This window comes from Syngnathus leptorhynchus, chromosome 15 (assembly GCF_054491065.1).
Source record: "Syngnathus leptorhynchus isolate UIUO chromosome 15, UIUO_Slep, whole genome shotgun sequence".
NCBI lineage: Eukaryota > Metazoa > Chordata > Actinopteri > Syngnathiformes > Syngnathidae > Syngnathus > Syngnathus leptorhynchus.
Genome location: NC_141209.1, coordinates 3,778,458 through 3,798,119, shown reverse-complemented (window position 1 = coordinate 3,798,119; position 19,662 = coordinate 3,778,458). Strand labels below are relative to the sequence as shown.

General features: G+C 42.4%; 5 protein-coding genes across 6 annotated transcripts in view; 2 read left to right on the top strand and 3 right to left on the bottom strand.

The window, feature by feature from the left end:
- Positions 1-1,117: 1,117 nt before the first annotated feature.
- LOC147045176 (uncharacterized) lies at positions 1,118-2,410 on the bottom strand. The gene has a single exon (XM_085931543.1). It carries the CDS (start codon positions 2,099-2,101, stop codon positions 1,463-1,465), a length of 639 nt encoding a protein of 212 aa, XP_085787669.1. The 5' UTR covers positions 2,102-2,410; the 3' UTR covers positions 1,118-1,462.
- A 595-nt stretch (positions 2,411-3,005) lies between these two features.
- Positions 3,006-6,106, top strand: LOC147045175 (kelch domain-containing protein 1). Of its 2 annotated transcripts, none has more exons than XM_085931539.1 (13): positions 3,006-3,121; positions 3,342-3,462; positions 3,531-3,601; positions 3,908-4,025; positions 4,192-4,304; positions 4,383-4,470; positions 4,546-4,704; positions 4,768-4,826; positions 4,892-5,001; positions 5,076-5,148; positions 5,233-5,317; positions 5,382-5,434; positions 5,515-6,106. In XM_085931539.1, the coding sequence occupies exons 2-13, from the start codon at positions 3,355-3,357 to the stop codon at positions 5,663-5,665; spliced, it is 1,188 nt and encodes a 395-aa protein (XP_085787665.1). In that variant the 5' UTR covers positions 3,006-3,121; positions 3,342-3,354; the 3' UTR covers positions 5,666-6,106. The 2 variants fall into 2 exon arrangements, with proteins under 2 accessions (XP_085787665.1, XP_085787666.1); XM_085931540.1 differs by having other exon boundaries at positions 5,363-5,434; positions 5,515-5,662.
- LOC147045174 (uncharacterized) lies at positions 5,666-7,437 on the bottom strand. Its single transcript, XM_085931541.1, has 3 exons — positions 6,790-7,437; positions 6,505-6,572; positions 5,666-6,402 (listed from the first exon to the last, which is right to left on the bottom strand). Exons 1-3 carry the CDS (start codon positions 7,258-7,260, stop codon positions 6,303-6,305), a joined length of 639 nt encoding a protein of 212 aa, XP_085787667.1. The 5' UTR covers positions 7,261-7,437; the 3' UTR covers positions 5,666-6,302.
- A 6,996-nt stretch (positions 7,438-14,433) lies between these two features.
- LOC147045172 (uncharacterized protein C14orf132) overlaps positions 14,434-19,662 on the top strand; it is a 36,233-nt gene continuing 31,004 nt past the window's right edge. Inside the window, exon 1 of the mRNA XM_085932452.1 lies at positions 14,434-14,495. The gene's annotated coding sequence lies outside the window, so the exon portion shown is untranslated. The remainder of the gene's footprint in view (positions 14,496-19,662) is intronic.
- tunar (TCL1 upstream neural differentiation-associated RNA) lies at positions 15,296-18,168 on the bottom strand. The gene is made up of 2 exons (XM_085932724.1): positions 18,139-18,168; positions 15,296-15,481 (listed from the first exon to the last, which is right to left on the bottom strand). The coding sequence occupies exons 1-2, from the start codon at positions 18,166-18,168 to the stop codon at positions 15,296-15,298; spliced, it is 216 nt and encodes a 71-aa protein (XP_085788850.1).

Below are 19,662 nucleotides of genomic sequence, written 5' to 3'. Positions count from 1 at the left end.
CCGATGCACAGACATTGAAGAAGGCAGATGAGAAGCTAGATATACAACATTATAGTTTGAGCTATACACTGTACATACATATATAAGGCCTAATCTGAGTTAGCTCCTCGCTAATAAGAAGAAGCGCTCCCTTGGCAGAGTGGAATGCTAAGAGAGATTTTTGTCAATCGTAATGTCGTTATGGCTATTGATGTGAAAGATGAGAACCGTCGGTCTCCGCCTAGCTCGTCTCGTCACAATCCTTCCAGCCCTTTTGAAGAGTTGATACAAAAAAAATCAAATGTGTTCTTTGACAGTTTTGTTTCTAATTTGAGAAAATGCTGACTAAGCATTCTGCGTTAACTGGATTTGAGGTTTTTTAAATTTTTTATTTAATTTGTGTGAAGGATGGTTCTAAAATATTGATCTAATAATGTCCAGTTTCCCGCTCCTGCACTCACAGATTGAATTCTCTTGAAAGCCGAGCTGAGAGGATGCTCAGCCTTGACCTTTGAATTCCAGGAATAGACGTCCCTGGCGTGTATGCTCTGTTTCGTGTGCATACTCGCCGGCCACAACATTAGATACACCTGCAACCATATGACTAGATACAAAATGGAGTATTCATTTTGCAAAAAAGAATGTCCACAAAATCACTTACAGTTCGTCTGGATATGAATTGTGCAACTAAGATGATGATATAGTATTATTTATTGATTGGATTATTTGCGAATTTTTATGGGCATCTTGTTTGTATATCAGATGGGTGTACCTAATGATGTGTCTAGAATCTTTGTGAAGCATGCAAATTGCACTACAACATTGCTAAATATATATTTTTTTATGTCAACCAAATCCCAAAGCGTCTTTAGCCAGATACATTTTGTGCGGCTGTGTGGAGACAAGCTTGAAGAGCAAACAGTGGTTGCCAAGGAGACTGGAGGCCACAGGTGGAGTCGCGTCAGGATGTCGCGTCTCCTCCTCCTCCCCCTCCACAATGATGAATCAGAGACGTCAAGGCACATCTTTTATCTCTGTGTTGCCAGGTCTACTTTTTAACCTATCTTGAGTTCCTGTACAGTGAACCCCCACTAGATTGTGGTCAGGGGCGACAAGCAAGTACGCATAGCCTCCTATATATATAAATATCTCCTTACTCTATGGTCTCTCGATATTGTGTCTTTTTTCACCTACCGCAAATGACTCTGGAATATACATCAACTAAATGCAATCTAACTCTATACTCAGCTGTTGTGAATCCTGTCATACGTGACTCATCCATGCAGCACCATGCATCGCTACCCATTCTCTCGTCAGTGTTGGGGAAAAAAAGCAGCAAGGTTTCCATGACAACGAGGAAGAGCATCACTTGGATTGATGGGCTCCTGAGTCCTTTTGTGCAGGCACTCCAACAACCCAAAGGACCAGCCTCAGGTTACGAGCGCAAACAAGCGTAGATGGCGGTAGGTCATTATCTTTTGCCCTACTTGAGCTTCACGGGCCAAGGCAGGCATGTTCGGAGTCCCAGCATGGAGGAGAACACAATGGTGGGCCGGTGCTTCTTGAACTTCAGTCCCTTCTTAAGTCGCTGGTTGCCCTCGGCCACGTAGATCTCACTTTGCTGGGCGGCACCCGATATCCTGGCCAGCCGCTCCCCGTGTACCACCACTTCCTGCTCGGAGTGCACAAACACCTCCCGCAGCTCCTCTAGTCGCCTCTCCATCTCTCGTACGACCCGCTGGCGCTCCTCCACCTCCAGGAGGCGCCGGCGAGCAGCTTCGAACTCCATGCTGGAGCTCGGTGTCACTAGCTTGGAGGACGGCGCCGTGGCCGAGGCGGACCCCGGTTCCGAGGCGCCAAGCATGGCGCCCGTCACCCTCCGGAAGTCACCCATGGAGATGGAGCGACGGGTGGCCGGCGATGCCAAAGCCAGGAGGGCGGACGCAGAGGCAGGCATGGCTGAAAGAGGGGAGTGGGAGGAGGAGGAAGAGGATGGAGGAGAGGATGGACGCAGCTGTAGGATGTCCTCGTCGGGGTCTTCATCCTGAGGGGACCTCTGTCGTCTCTTCATGGCTGCCGGCGAGTCACCTCCGATAGCGATGCGTCCCTGGTGCAGCTCCATTCATCAGTGATGAAGGATGCGAGCTTCTCTGTCTAAAAAAGGGGAGGGGGGATCACAGCCTCCTCGAAGCTGATTGGCTGGTTGGCTCACCAAGCCTGCTCGCTCCTGATTGGCTGGATGGCCACTGTGCTGCCTTCACTTGCTTTTTCACCTTGAATGTTTTTTTAAGCAGATGATTTATTTAATCCCCCTCTCGGTTACATCAAAATGACTTTTCTCTTTCTTTTTAATTTAAGACAAAACATTTCTCCAGAGCCTATAACTTTCTCGCCCCAGCAATAAAACATTCCACAATGCCCACACCTAACCCTAACCCTAACCCTAACCCACACCACACAGAGCTACAAAAAGTAATTGAGGTCCAAAGCAATGTTTTAAAATCGGCTTTTACTAAACTTTTAGGGATGAAGTTACACAGCTGCTGTTGGTATATTTGGTATAATGCCTACTTTTTGGGAAGGAAGATTGGTTTGAGTCCACAAGATAATCACTCACTCCAAACTAATCCTACATGTGCAATCATCACTGGCAAACAGCAACTGGTCTATCTGCAGATGCACACATGCAAAACTGTATCTATGGACTCAAAAAAAATATCCTGTCCATTGGAAATAATGTATTCCCGCATTTTGTCTCGGCTCCCTTTAATAAGCAAAACAATGTGATTAAAGCTGCATGGCTTCCTATCTCCCAAAGTACGCCCTCCCTCTGTTTCGGATTACATTAATCTGTTCCATTTGTATTTAGTGCACAAGCGCCCACAAGGAAAGACTTCAACCTCCACTGGTGACTATTTCGCGCATGTGCGACAAAATATATTTTATTTTGAAAAAAAAAAAGCATCCCGGATGTGTAGAATTAATTTGAAAAGACTCGCACTGGATATGGCGTATTATTTTGGGGCCGTTTTTTTCACGCAGGTATGTGTCAGGGATCTACGGAAGAGGATTAGGGATCCCTGCAGTCGATGACATGTTACGTTTTCGAGTCATCCCGGCTTCAATAACATGAGAAGAAACAGTAAGTTTATATACTGACTTTGAATTGTATTGTGCAAACCTCTTCAAATTAACTGCTATTATTTTTTCCTACTGTTAGCCATTTTTGCTTGTATTTGTATGTGAACTTGAGCGACCAAAACAAGATGGAGGTGTATTTGTTAGTTTTGCAATCTCAACCCGAGCAGATTTTTTCCTGAATTGAACATTTTTACTGACTCCCGGTTGGTGTTTATATGTAGCCGCCCGGCTGTCATGGAATTGTCGCTGTTCGAGAGACGCTCGGAACTGGTAGCCCGAGAGCGCAGCGGCCACACGGCGGTGGTGGAGGGCAACCTGCTTTATGTGTGGGGAGGCTACATGGTAACTAACATAAGCACTTTCCTCCCATTGTTCTTCTTCCACTGATATATTCCTGTTGCTCTCCACAGTCTGTTGATGAGGACGAAGTGTTCCTACCCAATGATGAATTCTGGGTGTACGATCTCGTGCAAGGAGAATGGTAAGAATATTAATATATAAAACCACACAATGTAATATCATCATAAGCCATTGTAATATTATCTACAGGTTGAACAGTATCACTGTGGTAACATAAGAAAATACAAAGCTACTAAAATGAAACAATTCAAATGAATTGCACAAAAGTTGAATGCTTGGGAAAACTTAATTCGGTTTGAAATATTAAATGTAATTTATTACAGGATAAAAAGAAAATGTGAGCATTAAGTGTTCTCAAAATGACAGGCTTTATTTTTTTCTTTTCAATGGGTGTTGTTTTTTTAAATGTTTTTCTCCCTTCTCAAAGGCAAGTGTTCCATATGACAGGGGAAGTCCCACCATCCATGTCAGGTGCCTGCAGCTGTTCCCTAAATGATCACATGTATATATTTGGAGGTTGTGATGACAATGGCCAGACCAATCAGGTGAGATTTAACATAAAAACTAGATGTCACCAATATTTTCTGAGGTAGAGGGGTCTGGAAATTAATAAACGAAAAAATATGATTGCACATGTACACACCCTTATAATTGGGATTTTATACTGTGCTCAGAATTAATCACAATCAAACTCGTGTTCATTTGCAACAGATCTATCGCGTCAACCTGGCAGGCGATCATTACGCATGGACCAAAGTGGAGCACCGCGTCGGTTCGGCGCCATCGCCAAGAGACAAACTGTCTTGCTGGGTTTACAAAAGAAGGTGAGGACAGTAAATATACACGACTTCTTCATCTCAGATATTTAAATGTTTTCCTTCATCCTGCTTCATGTACTTTAGGATAATCTACTTTGGAGGCTATGGTCACAAATTGCTGGCAGAGGTTGATAGAAGAAACAGGAGCTTCATTGTAGATGATTTGTCGGAGGTAATTTTCAGACTTGACGGTTTGGTTCATGTTTGACACTCCATCAAATATTTTGTTTGTTTGTTTTGGTTTTAGGACATTGTGTGGGGTTGGAATAATGAGGTTCACATATTTGACCCCACACAATCCAGTTGGACTCGCCCTCAAACACACGCCCGCGCTCCAGCCCCCCGAGCCGCCCAGGCCTGTACCATGCTCGGAAATCGGGGATACATTTGTGGCGGACGAGTAAAGGTGAGAGACGGTTTTCTGCAAGTGTGTCACCTAGGGAGTTAATCTCAATTTTTATGAATGCAGGAAACCCGAACGAATGACATTCACTGCTTAGACTTTGACTCGTGGACGTGGTCAGAAATGTAAGTCACTGCAACGTGTGTCACTCTTGATCGGAGTCACAGTCTTCTAAATAAATTATCTCCAGAGTTCCCGTATCCAGCGTTCCAGTTGGCAGGTCATGGCATTCGCTCACAGCGGCGTCTGACAACACTTTGTTTTTATTTGGAGGTCTCAGCGTGGATTGCAAACCTATGAGTAAGAACTTTTTGTCACACTTTGTGGGTCTTTTTTTTATTGATTCCTATTCATTTGTATGTCTGCATTGCCAGGTGACGCCTGGCTCTTTGATATGCCGACAAAGAGATGGAGAGAAGTTCAGCATCCTTTTAAGAACAAGCCAAGGTGTATTAAGAGTTGCCTTAAGCAGACTTAACAAATGTTATCTTTGGGGAGTTTCGTCCATATTTGTCTTCTGCACAAATTCAGGTTGTGGCACACGGCTTGTCCCGGCAAGGACTCTGATGTGATTGTGTTTGGAGGCAGCTGTGATTACATCCTCCTTTTTGACACTGTGAGTACCATCTTTTCATGTTGCTTAGTAAAACGAAATAAAAAGCCACTGTTGCTGTCTACAGGGACACTGCAATGATGCACTCGTCTTCCAGATGGCGCCTTACCCACTCTTCAGGTAAATCCTCTTGTTACCTTGACGTGCAAGTTTTTCTTTTTTTTGCCACTTGCTGCTGAACCTTTGTATGCTTCCTACAGGATTTGCGAGGACTACATCGCAAAGGAGGCAAGCGAGAATGAGGTGCTCCGAAAGCAGCTTCCACTTCTTCCTCCCAAATTGTGCGCAGAGGTACAGAAGAGAATGTCTTTCTACAGGCCTTCAAAGAAACAACACACGCAAGTTCTGTAAATGCCAACTGTAATACAGTTTATTTTTAATTTTATTTTTCCTCACACGGTACTGTGGTTTATTCTTAACGCTGAACCTTGAGAGCAAATATGTCTTATGTTTTAAATACATGTTGAGAATTATATTTTTATTGTACAAATGTGAAAATCTTACGGCGCCGTTCGCCTGCTCATTGTGGTGATTAAATAGCACGTGACAAAATGGTCGACAGTCTCGTTCTGGTGAAAACTCACCGGTCGTTAACAACTCATTGGTTAATTTTAAGATTATGTTTCCACTAGATGGTAGCAGAGCTCCATGATTAAAAGAGATGCAATTGGTTCCAATAATGAGAAATTTTGGCACACATTCCTTTCTTGAAAGGGTGGAGAAGTTCTGCTTTAGCTGTGGTCAGGAAGGAAACCTTAAATAAACATGGCAAGCAGCAGCAGCAGCATACGCCTTCCTTTGGTGCTGCTTGACCTAAAACAAATACATACCATCTTTTTATTCCCAACACAAAGGTTAAACATTAACGCTCCAGATTCCAAAAGCACACAAAAATAAGGAGAACCAGTACAATACGAATTGGCTACACACGTTCCTGTGCAAACAAACAACAAACACAATGAACTTAGCGTTACGTAGAAAGGAGGGGTCAACTAAATTCCCTCTCAATGATGTCCATCAGTTCTTCTTCTGAGCCGTCATAAAGGATGACTGGTGTGGCGAGGTGGGGCGTGTTATGGCCAAAAGTGCTGATGAGAGGGGATAAATAAGAGTCAGTGTCAGTCAAGGAGGATGCAGTAGAGCGACCCAAGTGACGTTTTTCGTCACCAAGATGTGAGTATTCAACTTACGTCTGTGTTGGGGATAAGGGAACAACATCTTCTCTTGGTCCTGTGGTCAAGAAGGCTTGAGGAGAACACTGACCAAGAGACGCAAACAGAATTGTTTACATTCTGTGCTATGATCTTCCAGCCATGCAAATACATCATTGCAGTTAAATGTCCAATATTTCTCAAATGTTAACAGAAACAAACAAAAAGTTTTTAATTAGCTGCAACTATTCAAAATATATAAACATACTGGCCAATATTGCACTGCAGGAGTTATAAAGAAATAATTCATGAAGCCGTCCTTACATGAGGCGGAGGTGCGAAGGCATCATGTCCCCTCTGGTTGTTGCCTGCTCCCCGGGAGCCTTGTGGCCCCTGTGTCCCACCGAGCCCGGAGGAGGAAGAAGAGGCAGAAGACGCCCCCTGCTGCTGCTCGTCTTCATCCCCGCTACTGAAGTGACACAATCCGTATGTCCTGGACCTCGTGAACGCCTTCTTGGACGCCGCCTGGTTCTTCTTCCCTCTCTGGCGAACCGCCTCCTCCGCCTCGCCGTAGCTGTCCAGCTCGGCGTCTGCATCGTCGTCGTCTCCAGAGAGCTGCGAGTCGTGGCCAGCGCTGTGGCAGTCCATCGGTGATCGGCGGCGTGCATGGACCCTCAAGGCGTCGAAAGCGTCTTTTTTGGAGGGAGCGTCCGAAGAAGAGACTTTCTTTGCAGGCTTGCCATCGCCGAGCCCCGCAGGTGCCACTTTAGTTCCGCGGCTCGATCCGCTGCCCATCTCGAAGTTAAACTACACAAGTCATCTTAAAGTCACCTCGAGAGTCGCAGTTAAAGTTAAAATATCACACAAAAGTAACAAGTCCGCTTCTGTTTTGACTTTAAAGTCACTTTGTTAAGCGCATGTCCTTAAGACCCAAACGGAGCTCCTCATAAGGATGTGAAGCAGCGGCTTGGTTACATAACACCACTTGGACACAGCAGCACATGGGGGGAAAAACACTCCGCCTTCTCATAAAAGGACAAACATGCATCCTTGAGCTTTCCAGCTTTTTTTCCCCCCCTCTCTCATGGTAGCAAAAAAACTCAATAGTAAGAAAAACAAATTAAAACATTTTTTTTTAAAAACGATATTTTGAGATATAGGTCATAGTGACAATTTTGTGAAAACTAATTTCAACTTTTATATAGATATAAATGAAAATGTAATATGCGAAAAAGTAATATATTTTTTTAATACTATTGTGCGAAATAATATAAATTTTCGTCCGGGTTTGTTGTAAAAGGTGTCTGAGGACGTCTGCTTTTGCGGTATCAAGCAGGGGCCATTACATCACCCTATACCAATAAAACAGTCGGGGTGATTTATAAAGCATCAGATCATCTGCAAAGAGAAGCCCTTCGCCAGCCTGTGATCAGCTAATAAGACTTTAGTGAGGTCAATTGTGATCTCCTTCTACCCTCATCCACTTTTTTTCTTCTTTTTTTTTAGAGAAAGTAGTAACATTCCTTACTGACAGCAGATTCATTATGAAGTTTTGTGTGTGTGCGTGCGTGCACGCAGGCGCGTTCCTGGTCCACTTGCATATACAAAAGACACAACGGGGGCATAAGCTTGGCCAAGTAAACCCCCCCCCCCCCCCCACCCCCTTGCCCAATCCTCTCCAAGTCAAAGATGTTTGCTATGTTTCATTAGCAGGGTCCCTGTGTTGCCTTTGTGCAAGCACCCATGCGTGAGTATTCTGGACCGGGACCAAGTCAAAGACACCTGCGCAACCTTTTCAAATCTTCCCAAATTGTGGAGTGGGAAGCATTCGAGGAAAGGAATTCTGACCCAAAATGTCATTGGATGGTAAGGTCTTACGCACTTGTTTGGCAACATTGTGTCGGGTGGAAAACATGAAGCAGTGGAAATGTCAAATTCGATGCAAAATCTGCATTAAAAAAAAGTCAGAGATACGTTAATTATTATTAGTGTTGGAGGTTATTTGCAATCGCTTGAACTCGCATGTGGCAAAAAAAAGAAAACTCCAGGTCCAGAATTAGAATCCCAGCCAAATTTTAGCTTTAGCCACAGGTACTACTAATCAACCGGCAGGTAAACGAGCTAGTTAGTGAGAGCTCGTTCCCCTGCTAGCTCGGTTCATAGTCTCCAGTTTTGCTACCTCCTTTCTAAGTTGTGTTGTTTCCACTCTCCCCCGTGTTCAAGTGTGACTTATTATAAAGAGATGAGGCACACATCTGGACAAAATGTCAACAGCTTCCAGACGAGTGGGGAGGAGTCTTTGGAAAAAGATGAACACCACAGCCCAGTATACTGCATAACTGTGGCATTTTTTTTCTTTTTTGGACAGCTTCACTCTACTTCCTGCAGAGAAGAAGAGGAGTTACTACATTGACAAGTAAGAGCTCCATTCACCACTCACATGGATTTCTGTGATTTGTTTTTAGGCCACAAATGGTGACCAGTCCAGGTTTTCCCACAAAGCATGTTGTCATTGTTATTGTATGCAAGTCGAATAGCAGAAGCATTCTGTAACTGTGATGTCGGCACGCAGTTGTGTCTTTCGCCGCTGGGCAGACCTGTTGAGGCTCTGGCGATGGTTCGGGTTTTGCATTGTGTGCTAATTATTTTTGCGTGAATTAATTTGTATTTCTTGTTGTTTGTACATAGTTTGTGGCGGTGTCTTATTGGTATTGAGTTACAATAGAAACCAAAAGTAAATCCAATTTCGAGTGCACTTCCTGTTTCTGAAAAAGAAGCGGGAAGGTGACATAATGCAACAGAACGCTAGTTAATGGCCGACCTTTGACACGTCATCGCGACGTTAATTGAATAGGTTAAGTAAAGTACCCGGTTGTTCACTGGCAGGCCAAAGTGGTATGTATTTGATGTGTATGTTTTGTAAAGCTAAGTTTATATATGTATTGTCTCACCAGTTCTACGGTGTGGCTGTGACGTCAAAGAATTAAGATCACACTAAACATCTGGAACAAAGAATTCTTGTCATTCCATTAGGACTTAGTAAATGTGTTTAGATGATACGATTCATTTATATTCTGCTCTTGAAGGCTTTTTATAAACAGGTCAGATAGAGCCTAACGTTTCAAATTGATTTGATCTGGATTAAACTATTCCAGGTAGACGGCGTTTTTTGGGAGAGGGTCCAAATTTCTATAGTGTGATGATATTAAAAAACAGCAGGTGGCACCATTGCTCAGTATAATTTAACTTCGGTTGAACACCAAACATGACATGATTGATATTCAAGTTAGTTTCATTTAAATAGGCATTTAAATAGACATTTTATATATATTATATTATTTCATATCTATCTAAAGCAACAATCATCAACATAAGAAACTAAGAATATATGCACACCAGTATAGAGTATATCTGTTTACATGAGATGCTCAACTGTTGCTAACATCAATGCTATTTATTAGCTTGTCTATGGTGTTTTGCATTCTCTGTTAGCGTGTGAGACAAAATTCTTGAGTTGCATCGCTCGTATCACAAAGCTCTCCAGTATTTCTAATAATTTCACCCTCTTGTGTAAACCACACTCTCACCAGCACGGTTAAGTGTCATCCTTTCCAGACAAAATGGCCGAGCAATCAACAGAAAACAATTAGTGCTCCCCTCAGCCTCTGCGAGCTGCTCGATAGCAGCATGTGCTCACTTCCTAATTACTTACCAGGCGAGAGGCTTCATTGTGAGAGTTGGAAGGAAAAGTGGCTGCTAATCAATCCGCGTATTATACCTGAGCCTGTTTGTCAGCTTCCAAATGTGTCGGACGGCTCTATGTAATTAGCTTCTCCTACGTGTCTATCAATGTCGACCAATTATGCTCCCGTAATTACCACACTGTTGTTTTGTCACCATTGACGTCTCGAACGAGCGTGATATCGATTTTGATTTAATTAAGGTGATGCGAGTGGATTGAACCAAACGGAATTATTCCACTTTGAAAATATATCGACATGCGAGATATATATATCGTTAAAGGGAGTGCCACATTAGCCTTTTGACAAGTTCATTCAACTCATTGCCTCTAGAACTTGGCGCTACCATATTCAATCGAATCCCACTGAATAGAATCAAGCCCCCCTTAAAATAAACTGCCTTTGTTTTGGCATTCTTGATTGGAAGACGAGATCACAAAATGCTTTCATGACAGCCAAGAGACAACTCGACAGAGAGCACAGTCTGTGTGTGCGCTTGTCTGCGTGTTTCCTAGAGAGAGCGATGGCGTGGGCAGTATCCGAGGTATGGAGGAGGCTCACCTCTATTATCTGCTCACATTGAACACCTCGGCACTGCCCGCCTGCAAAGAGACGTCTACAGTATGTAGTCTTCATTTCTTTGACATCCACATAAAGGGGGAATATTTGAAACCAGATGTCAGGGAGAAGAATCATTACACCAAAACTCATTGCAGTCATAGCGAAGCATTTCTTTTGACTGTATTATGTCATTCGAACTCAATTTTTTTGCAGTAGGAAAAAAAAAAAGCCCTTCCAGTTCCAAATTATACCCTAAATTGTGTGTACAGCTTTGGTAGTCTTTTTTTCTTATTTTTAAATACAATTTGTATTTAGTGGTTTTGTTTTCCTGCAACAACAGATGCCTTTCGCTACAGCAGCAGCTAAAAGTAAATTAAACCCCTCTTTGAGTCGGGCAACAATCCAGTGGAGAAAAATTGAATCGGGCAGCCGCAAGTTGAGGGGACGGCAAGGTTAAGAAAATACAACAAAGGCGTGCAGTGTTTTCATTGAAAATCAATACTGTGCTTCTCATTAATGTCCTGGTGCTGCTGCATTAAAATCATACCCCCCCCACATACACTCAGGAATATAAAGGTGCACTGTAACTTCTTAAATAACTTCTTGGTTTGCTGATTAATGCAAAGGGTTACACTTCTGATTATACTTTGGATATATTACCACGGTAGTTGTTAATTAGGCTGTGGTAAACCCCATTTACAACCGTGTTAATCCCTTGGATAGTTACAGTATCTGATTAGCACCTGCACTAAACAAGCCGTCACATTAAAAATTACTCCCCCCAAGCTCAATTAGATCTCAGTAAGAGCAGTTAATTACGCCATTGGCCAAATGTGTGTCACACCTGGATTATTATTATTATTTTTTGCCAGTGTGACATCGTATGAGGGTACCGTGCCTCGGTGCTGACTGAGACGAAGGTGGACGTTTATTAGCAGATGGGGGAAAGGTCCACTAGGGAAAGGCGCCGGCGTGACATTTTAGAAGTGCAGCAGGGCAATTAACTGGCATTGCTCACTGGACTTGTGTTGTGGATCAGCTCAGGAGTGCTTTGATTTGGATAAAAATGGCTAGCTAGCTGGCTATACTGTCAAAATCAAGCCAATTTGGGTAAAAAAAAAATTGACAACCTTCTGGGTTGTTTACCACTGGTAACTTTTCGGTGACCTGTATTGATTGTTAGTTTCTCTTGACTAGTATTTGAAGGACTTGTTTGGCAGCATTGGCTGGTTCGGCTGGAATGACAATGAATTCCAACCTTTCACCATTATGAAGCCATGAATACAAAACCTTGCTAATCATCGTGTTGCCATTAACTCCCCCCTTCCCATCATAACTCTCCATCCTGTGGTAACGTTGCCGCCTGAAGGTCACGGCAGCCTTTTAGCATCGCATGCCATCGAGGACTCTTCGTGGCTGACCTTTCGGCATCTGTCACTTCACAGGCCAGCACCGATCTCGATGTAAGATCGTGATTGCCTGGAACCTCGCCCTGCCTTGTCTTGATTGTACCCCCTGTCCATTTTCAGATGACTTTGGGCCAAAAGCGAGGCGCTCACTGGAATAGTCGTCTGGCAATTGCACAATGTCTTCCAAACCTTTATTGAGCCAAGTTTGCAAAATCTTATGACACACCACCAAACAAAAATATCGCGAAAAAAGTATCAATTAAATATTACGTAAACACTCCTGGGATGTTCTGTCATCCCATCGTTCGTAAGCCAAGGAATTCAATGGACTTCTCAGCTCTGTGTAAAGTTTGTATTGTCTGTTAGTTTTGACACTGGTGTATTCACATTTGATTAAGTGTCGCCGAGTCCCATCGTCATATCTACGTCGCGCCGCAAACACAGAAAAGATGACAGGTAGACGGACGAACGGGCATTTTGACGCCCGAGGGCGGGGAGCGGTGGGCAGTCATGCCGCTTGTGTTGACGGAGCTTTTATGTGAGTGATTTGTTCTTGACGGCATCTGCTCATTAATCTTTTACATCTTCGCCTCTGGTTGTTATTTCTCAGAAGTCAGTCAGCATCTCCTCACTTATTTTGACAGCAGCAATTACTTTTATCTTCACCACAGAAACGAGGGATGGCGAGCTAAAGGTGGACAGCCATTGTTGTCATTTCCCCTCACCTACTTCTGAGATTTTATTTTTTTTGTAGGAGCTGAGTTTTTGCCCAATTGGTAGCTTAAAGCTGCACTTGGTAGGATTTTGAGTTTCTTTGCTTATGTTTTTCCTTTTTTTGTTGTAATATTAATATTGTCACGTCGCTAGCCTAAGGATTGCATGTAATTAAAATGTAAAACCATTTAATTAAACTGTCTATTAATGAAATAGCATCTTGGTGACTTTGACAGATTAATTAATTAATTAATTAATTTTACATTGTATGACATTGTTCGCCACACTCTTGACTAACATTGAACTTTGTGCGATGCAGCGTCGCAAACTAATAGGCCATTAAACAAAAGGCCATTTAACAAGTCCCTAAATAAATTAGTGTAACTAAATAAAAATGTAATTGAATTAAAATCCTATTAAGTAATACAAATTGCTGTTTGATAAAAAAAAAAAAAAGATGAAGACCTTCACGACATAATCAGCCATGAAAAAAATGATAGCAGCATGATACGAGTCTTTTTTTTCAATAAATATTCCAAATTGTGTTTACAATGAGTTGCTGATCCGCATTTGAATTCTGCGGGTTGTAGCTGACAGTGATTTTGAAGGGTGCGCCTGCTGAGTCCAGGTGAAACAGAGTTTAAAGCCAGCTGAAGGGCATGCAGGAATTCAAGCAGCTGGGGTGCCTCAAATACCCTTTTGATGCTAATTTGCACTGTTAAAAAAAAAAAAAATCTCCACCAAAAGGGATTAAATCAGGTGTTAACAGAGAGGATCAAGGAAGGATTTTGACTTAAACAGTGTGTGTCCTTAAAGTGAAAAAGTACACAAAAATAATAAAAAGTTAAAAAGTAGATTTATTCAAAGAGATTCTGTTTGTGTTTCAGTGCTGTCGCACCATCCTGCTTCGTCCTGCAGATGGATTTGCAGCTCAGTAGAGAAATACGTCACTCTGGATGTGCTGTAAGTCTTTCAGCTCTGGTTTCCTCCTCCATCTTCTCATCTTGTATACTCGTCACACTTTGAATTATTATTATTTTGGTTCTCTTCAATGCACCAATAGTTTGAAAACACAGAAAATAATGTTTGTGTAACAGGGGCGTAGCTAGAATATTTTCACACCAGTGAGGGGTGGCCAGGGGTGCCCAAGCATTATTTGATTAATCATTCCTGGTGGTTATTTTTTATCATTTGACAACAAGTGACATTCGCATGTGTTATTTTGGTCAAAGTGAGAAAGGCTTGCAAGGTTTTATGAATAATCATAACAAGCAAAGATCCATCCTTGTACACCAACATCACTTTATTACTTGGATGTTTTCTTTTACAAAAAGATTGCAGTATGAAAAAAAAAAAAAACCTTACATTTGCAGGTTACAAGTCAAGGAGTGTTATTTGAGATTACACTTCAACAGCTGAATAGTGTCAATACATTTCAGAAAGATAGCTTCATCACAGGTAATCAACACTGGCGATAATGAGGAATACATTCGGGATTCTCTGTGTGCTTAATTGGCCTTCCTTTTTTTCCCAACAGAATCCGTCATTGATCCGCGTTAGAGGCGTGCAGTCCCTACGGTGGTCGGATGAGGATGCAGCTTTTCCAGTAGGTATCGTTTCACTTTCCCGTTTGGTCTAATTTTACCTCCTTCCACGAGAAGGTGATAGTGAGACGCTAAAAGGTCTCAGGCACTTTTTGAAGTCATGAGGTTTTTCACAACGTAGTCTTGATGATGATTTATAGCTATATAAATTAAAAAAATCTTAGACAGTAAATTAGTTGTTGACTAGAATACTTGAATGAAAAACTCATGCATTGTCCCCTCCGCTTGTCAAAATCAGATGATCTGATTTTGTTGGCTTTAATGCTTCAGGGCATTTGGGTTGTTGACATTAAAATTCAATCAATTATTGAATCTGATGAATGCTGGACTACTTGGCTTCAAGTAGTTTGCTATCTGAAAGAGAAGGAATGGCCTTTGATCATTTCAGCACATTAAACTGACACCAATTTTACACACACCCCAGCCACACTTACATTTTTCCTGAAGAATAATATAAAGAAACTTTAATTGAACAGATCTCAAGTTTTATTAAGAAACACACCTCTAGAAAAACTCACATTGTTCATTCCGCAGAAATAAGTCTGAAATGCGTATTTATGAAGGTACAGTACAGTCTTATAAAAGGCTTTTTCCAAAAGTCCTTGAAGTCCTTTGTGATCCATGTGAAGAGGGCAGCTGCATTTTAAAGTTAGCATGAGCCTCGTGCGTTCTGTACAAGCGAGCCAGTATTCAGATTTGCACATCCACTGCACGGTCTTGGATCCCATTCGATCCCGTTCCTGTCTTTGGTCCGCCTCTGTTGTCCTCCGGTCTTCATGACTCTTGTTGATGTCGAACGCCTCTACAGCGTGGTGTAGATGTAAACAAAGATGATGACCAGTAAGTTAAGAATAGTCCCGATGATGCCCAACATGGCCAAGATGGTCTCCTCTTTGCTTTCTTTGTCTTGGCTTCCCCTTTCCTCATCACTGTAGACAGAGTTGACCATTTTCCCTGGAAGCATCTGGAGTTTACGTCTCACACCTGTCTGGAATGAACATAGAAATAGTGTTGAGGGGTATTCTTTGCAGTTTGAAAGTGCCCAAATCAGAAGTTTAATCAACATATTCTGCAAATGAAAACAGTCGTTTTTGAAAGTTGGGTCTCCCAGCTAGCTAGAAAGCTAGCTAACAACAAGCTTGGGCTACAAGTTCAGCTAATCATGTCGCAGAGTCACTACTAAGTCTGTAAATAAGCTACATTTGGATTAAATAAGTTGTTTTCTTTTTGTCGTTGAACAGAAATAATAAACCCGGGCCCCCACACCGCTATATCCCTCCAATCTGTAAATAGTAAATAAATAATTTCAGTCATCTTGCTTCTCGCACGTTGCACCGCGTTGCTGCCATCGTGTTTTATTCACGACGGCGAGAATTATTTTCCCATCAAAAATAAATTACGTGGAGGCATTTTTGTTCTTTAATAGAATATCAGCCATCTGCTTCATTCGAAGCGCATGGCGATGAAACATTCATTGTCTTTGTCTGTCGGTCAAAGTGGTCTCATGGTTGGAAATAGCAGGTTATCGGATTCGCCTGCATCTGTTGCCATTAAAAACGAGTTTCAACTAGTTGGGTATAGTTTTTGGAGCCTGCAGTAAGTAGCAGTAGTATGTTTAATTTTTTTGGGTATAACCCAGAGGCGCAGCAGCTTGTGCAAGCTGGCATCCAAAAGCTCTCAGGAGAAACGCGTTTTCTTTTTGCAGGTCAGTGGGTTCCACATGACGACTAGCGACAGCAAAAGCTTGTAGACACAAAATAAACTTCTTGACAGGATTTGAAAATCTTGTAGTGCGACGCTAGGTGTAACACGTATGGCGGCCTTCTAAAATGATATCATATGTGAATACATTTTAGTATGAACTTATTATCCCCTGATAGGAAAAACTCTTTTGTTTATTGCTATGAGCAGAGAAAAGATCATTTTCCCTTCCCCAATGGCTCCGATTGATTAGTTATTTGACTTTGCCCCCATCCGGAAGAAGTACAGATGATTCTGTTATCTCTCGCTATTGATTGCTCCTGCTAGTCATCAGCTCGTTTGAACACTTTCACGCCTGATAAATCCGGGCCGTGCTTGTCAAGGCCGCTCAGCAGTCTAACCTTTTTCTTTTTCCCTGAGTTATTATCCCTGCGAGATCGGGCTCGCACCTGCGCAGCAACAAGCCCGCAGGCTTTACAAACAAAACACAAGATATAAATATAAAAAATAAAAAAAGGGCAGACAGAAGAAGTGATGCCAGACAACAAATCCCAACACTCCTGCCGGCTTGCGCCTAATAGCGAACATCCGCAGATCAGTGGAGAGTGAAACCATTTGCCACGCGAATAATCGGCAACATGTCAAACAAGGGCGCCAGATGCTAACGCGCTCCGACAAGGCACGCTCGCTTTTGGCGTGGCGGAATGCGCATGCAGGTGCACGCCCACCGTCATACACTCGAAGATTAGAAAGCGTCTCGCGCTGTCAACTGGAAGGACGATCCGGTTTCTTTTCGGTCTTTGACGGAATGACATTGTTGTGTTTACAGAAAATTGTGAGTGATTGCCTGTCTTTGCTGTTCAAACTGTAAATATCTCAAAACAGGTTATCATGTCAAACTTATCTAACAAGAGTACATTTAGAATTAAAGGCAGGCGAATATTTCCACTAACAACCCAGGCTAAACTCTAAACTCACAAAAATTGTCAATCAAGAAGCCTAATAGATTGACAAAAAATTGTGAACAAAGACATTGCTAAAGTTTCAAACTGATGCAGTATAGCGCCAACTACTGCCCAGGAGGACTTTGTCAGATTTTTTTTTGTGTGCCTTACGTATGGTATCAGGAGCTTCCATTTTAAAATAAAGCCAGTATCGATATTGACAACTAGTATCATTCTCACCCCACCCTAGTTATTAACTTTTTTTTTTTTTTTTTTGTAGTGCGAGTTAGAGAATCACTAAAAGGTAATGACCTTCTTTTACACTATGCGAAGATGAGTAGTTAATAGCAATGAAAACGGGCAGAGAGGTTTCAATTAGCCAATGTGGTTTCCTAATTTTATCTGGGCAGCACAGAGGATGGGTTGGTAGCACGACTGAGGTTCAGGGTTCAAATCTCGGCCACGACCTCCCTGTATGGAGTCTGCATTTTCTCTGTATTAGTTATTTAATGCTGTCTCAGCATTTCCAAAGTTAAGAATTTTCCCCCAAAATCTGATTTGTCAAATAAAAAAATAAAAAAAGTTTTGGTTGCTTCAGGGGGTAGCAATAAGGCGCTGGAGGGGTCCATGCAACCAGAATTTTAGAAATACCTCTCGCTATGATGTAATGTCTGACAAGTGTGCCATGATGTATTGAATCGAAAGGCTTCTAAAGGTCAAGCCGGAAAAAAATGAAAAATGCACGGCTGAATAAATCCACTCAAAAGAAGCCAGCATGTTGCCGAGGGTCAGACGTCAATTAGTCAGCGTTGGCGTTCCTTAAAAGCCACTTCAACTTGTTAAGATCATGCATGACATGACTGGTACCACCCGGAGCGCCTTTTCTGACCATCTCCATTAATTATTCAACCCCCCCCCTCCCGTCTGCTCTCTATATTTCTTTTACAAAGTAGCCATAACCACACGTCACACATACATTTAGACTGTTAAATTTGCTTACCTTGCAAAATATCAGGAATAACATGGACATGCTGGAGGTAGATGCTTCCCAGGAGTACACAGACAACTAAAGTGACGGCATCACCCGGCGGGGGTCACTTGTCGTCCGAGTGCTCCACTTGAATGTTCATCTCTCAACTTGCCGTGGCTTGAAAGCGCAGATTCTTTGTCTTCTTCTTGTCTGGGTGGAAGGATGTTGTCAAGTTGAAGATTGGATGATGGGCTGATGTGGGCGGGAGCGAGAGAGTGGAGCTATGGCATCCGTCTTTCCTCTCACTTCTGCAAACAGACAAACAAACAAAACACTCGCCAAAAAAAATAAAAAATAAAATAGTTTGCATGCCCTGCCTTGCGAATGACTTTTCAGATCAAACTTATTTTTTGAAGCGACTTTAGTCAGGAGTGCCACGAAGGGCACCCGTCACCTTGCGCTGCTATCAGACAAGAGGCATCCCCCTATTCACTCCCTTTCCCTCGCTTTCTTACTCCCTCAAACCCCCCCGCCCCCCCCACCGCATATTAATGCAGCTACGGTTGCCTGGCAACGCACTCGAGGGAGTCACACACACACACACACGCGCACACACACTCGCACAGCCTGGCGACAAGAAGCGATTGTGACAGAGGCCAGGATGAGGGCCGATGGTCTCCTCTGGTATCTTCGGAGGACTTGTGTGTGTGTGTGTGTGTGTGTGTGTTTGTGTTGTGTTAAGTGTGTCTGTTACACTTATAATTAGGACTGCGAGTTGAGAAAATCAAATTGCGATACTCCCCCCCCCCCCATATTACAATTACAATTAAATTTTTTTTTTTCAAGGACATCTGCATTACAATATTGGCTTGTTATACATAAATGTTTTTGTCTTTTACCTTAGGCTTATGCTAAATTAAAAGCAAATAAATAGTTAATTGTTTTTATTTAAATAGTCATTTTCAAGTTCTTGAGCTACTGCTGTATCGTGGGAATTGTCGTCGCTAGCAAAATATTATCATAATTTTGTTATTTTTTTCCTTTTCCTTACATCGATTCCGATACTTGCAAAATCCACCATTTATTAGCTGGCTAGCGCCATCGCGCCGTCTTTTACAAGGCGATGAAGCACTAGGACAAATCGTCCGTCCTTTCCCTCACGTCACCTCTGCTAGACTAAAGGACGCCGGCTTTCAGTGTTTGTCTCCCAAGAAGAAGAAATGACTCACACACAGAGGACAGACTGAACATTTCTCATTTTAAGACACTTCCACGCCTTGAATATTTATTCGTCTTTATCAGCTCGCGGTAAATTTAATTGTAGCCTCTTCCTGGAGAATCTAATAACATCCAATACGAGTGTTGGATCATATTCTGCCTTAACGGAGCTTTCTTGGTATTTGGAAAGACATGTTTGGCTTTTGTGTTGAATCTCTGAGACGTTTTGTTTTGCTCTTGGACTGGTTGAAATATCATTTTGAATTTTGAGGCATGAACCAGGAAATACACTGGTCCATACGGGATCAAAGAGTTGCTATTCATCTTGAAATTTCA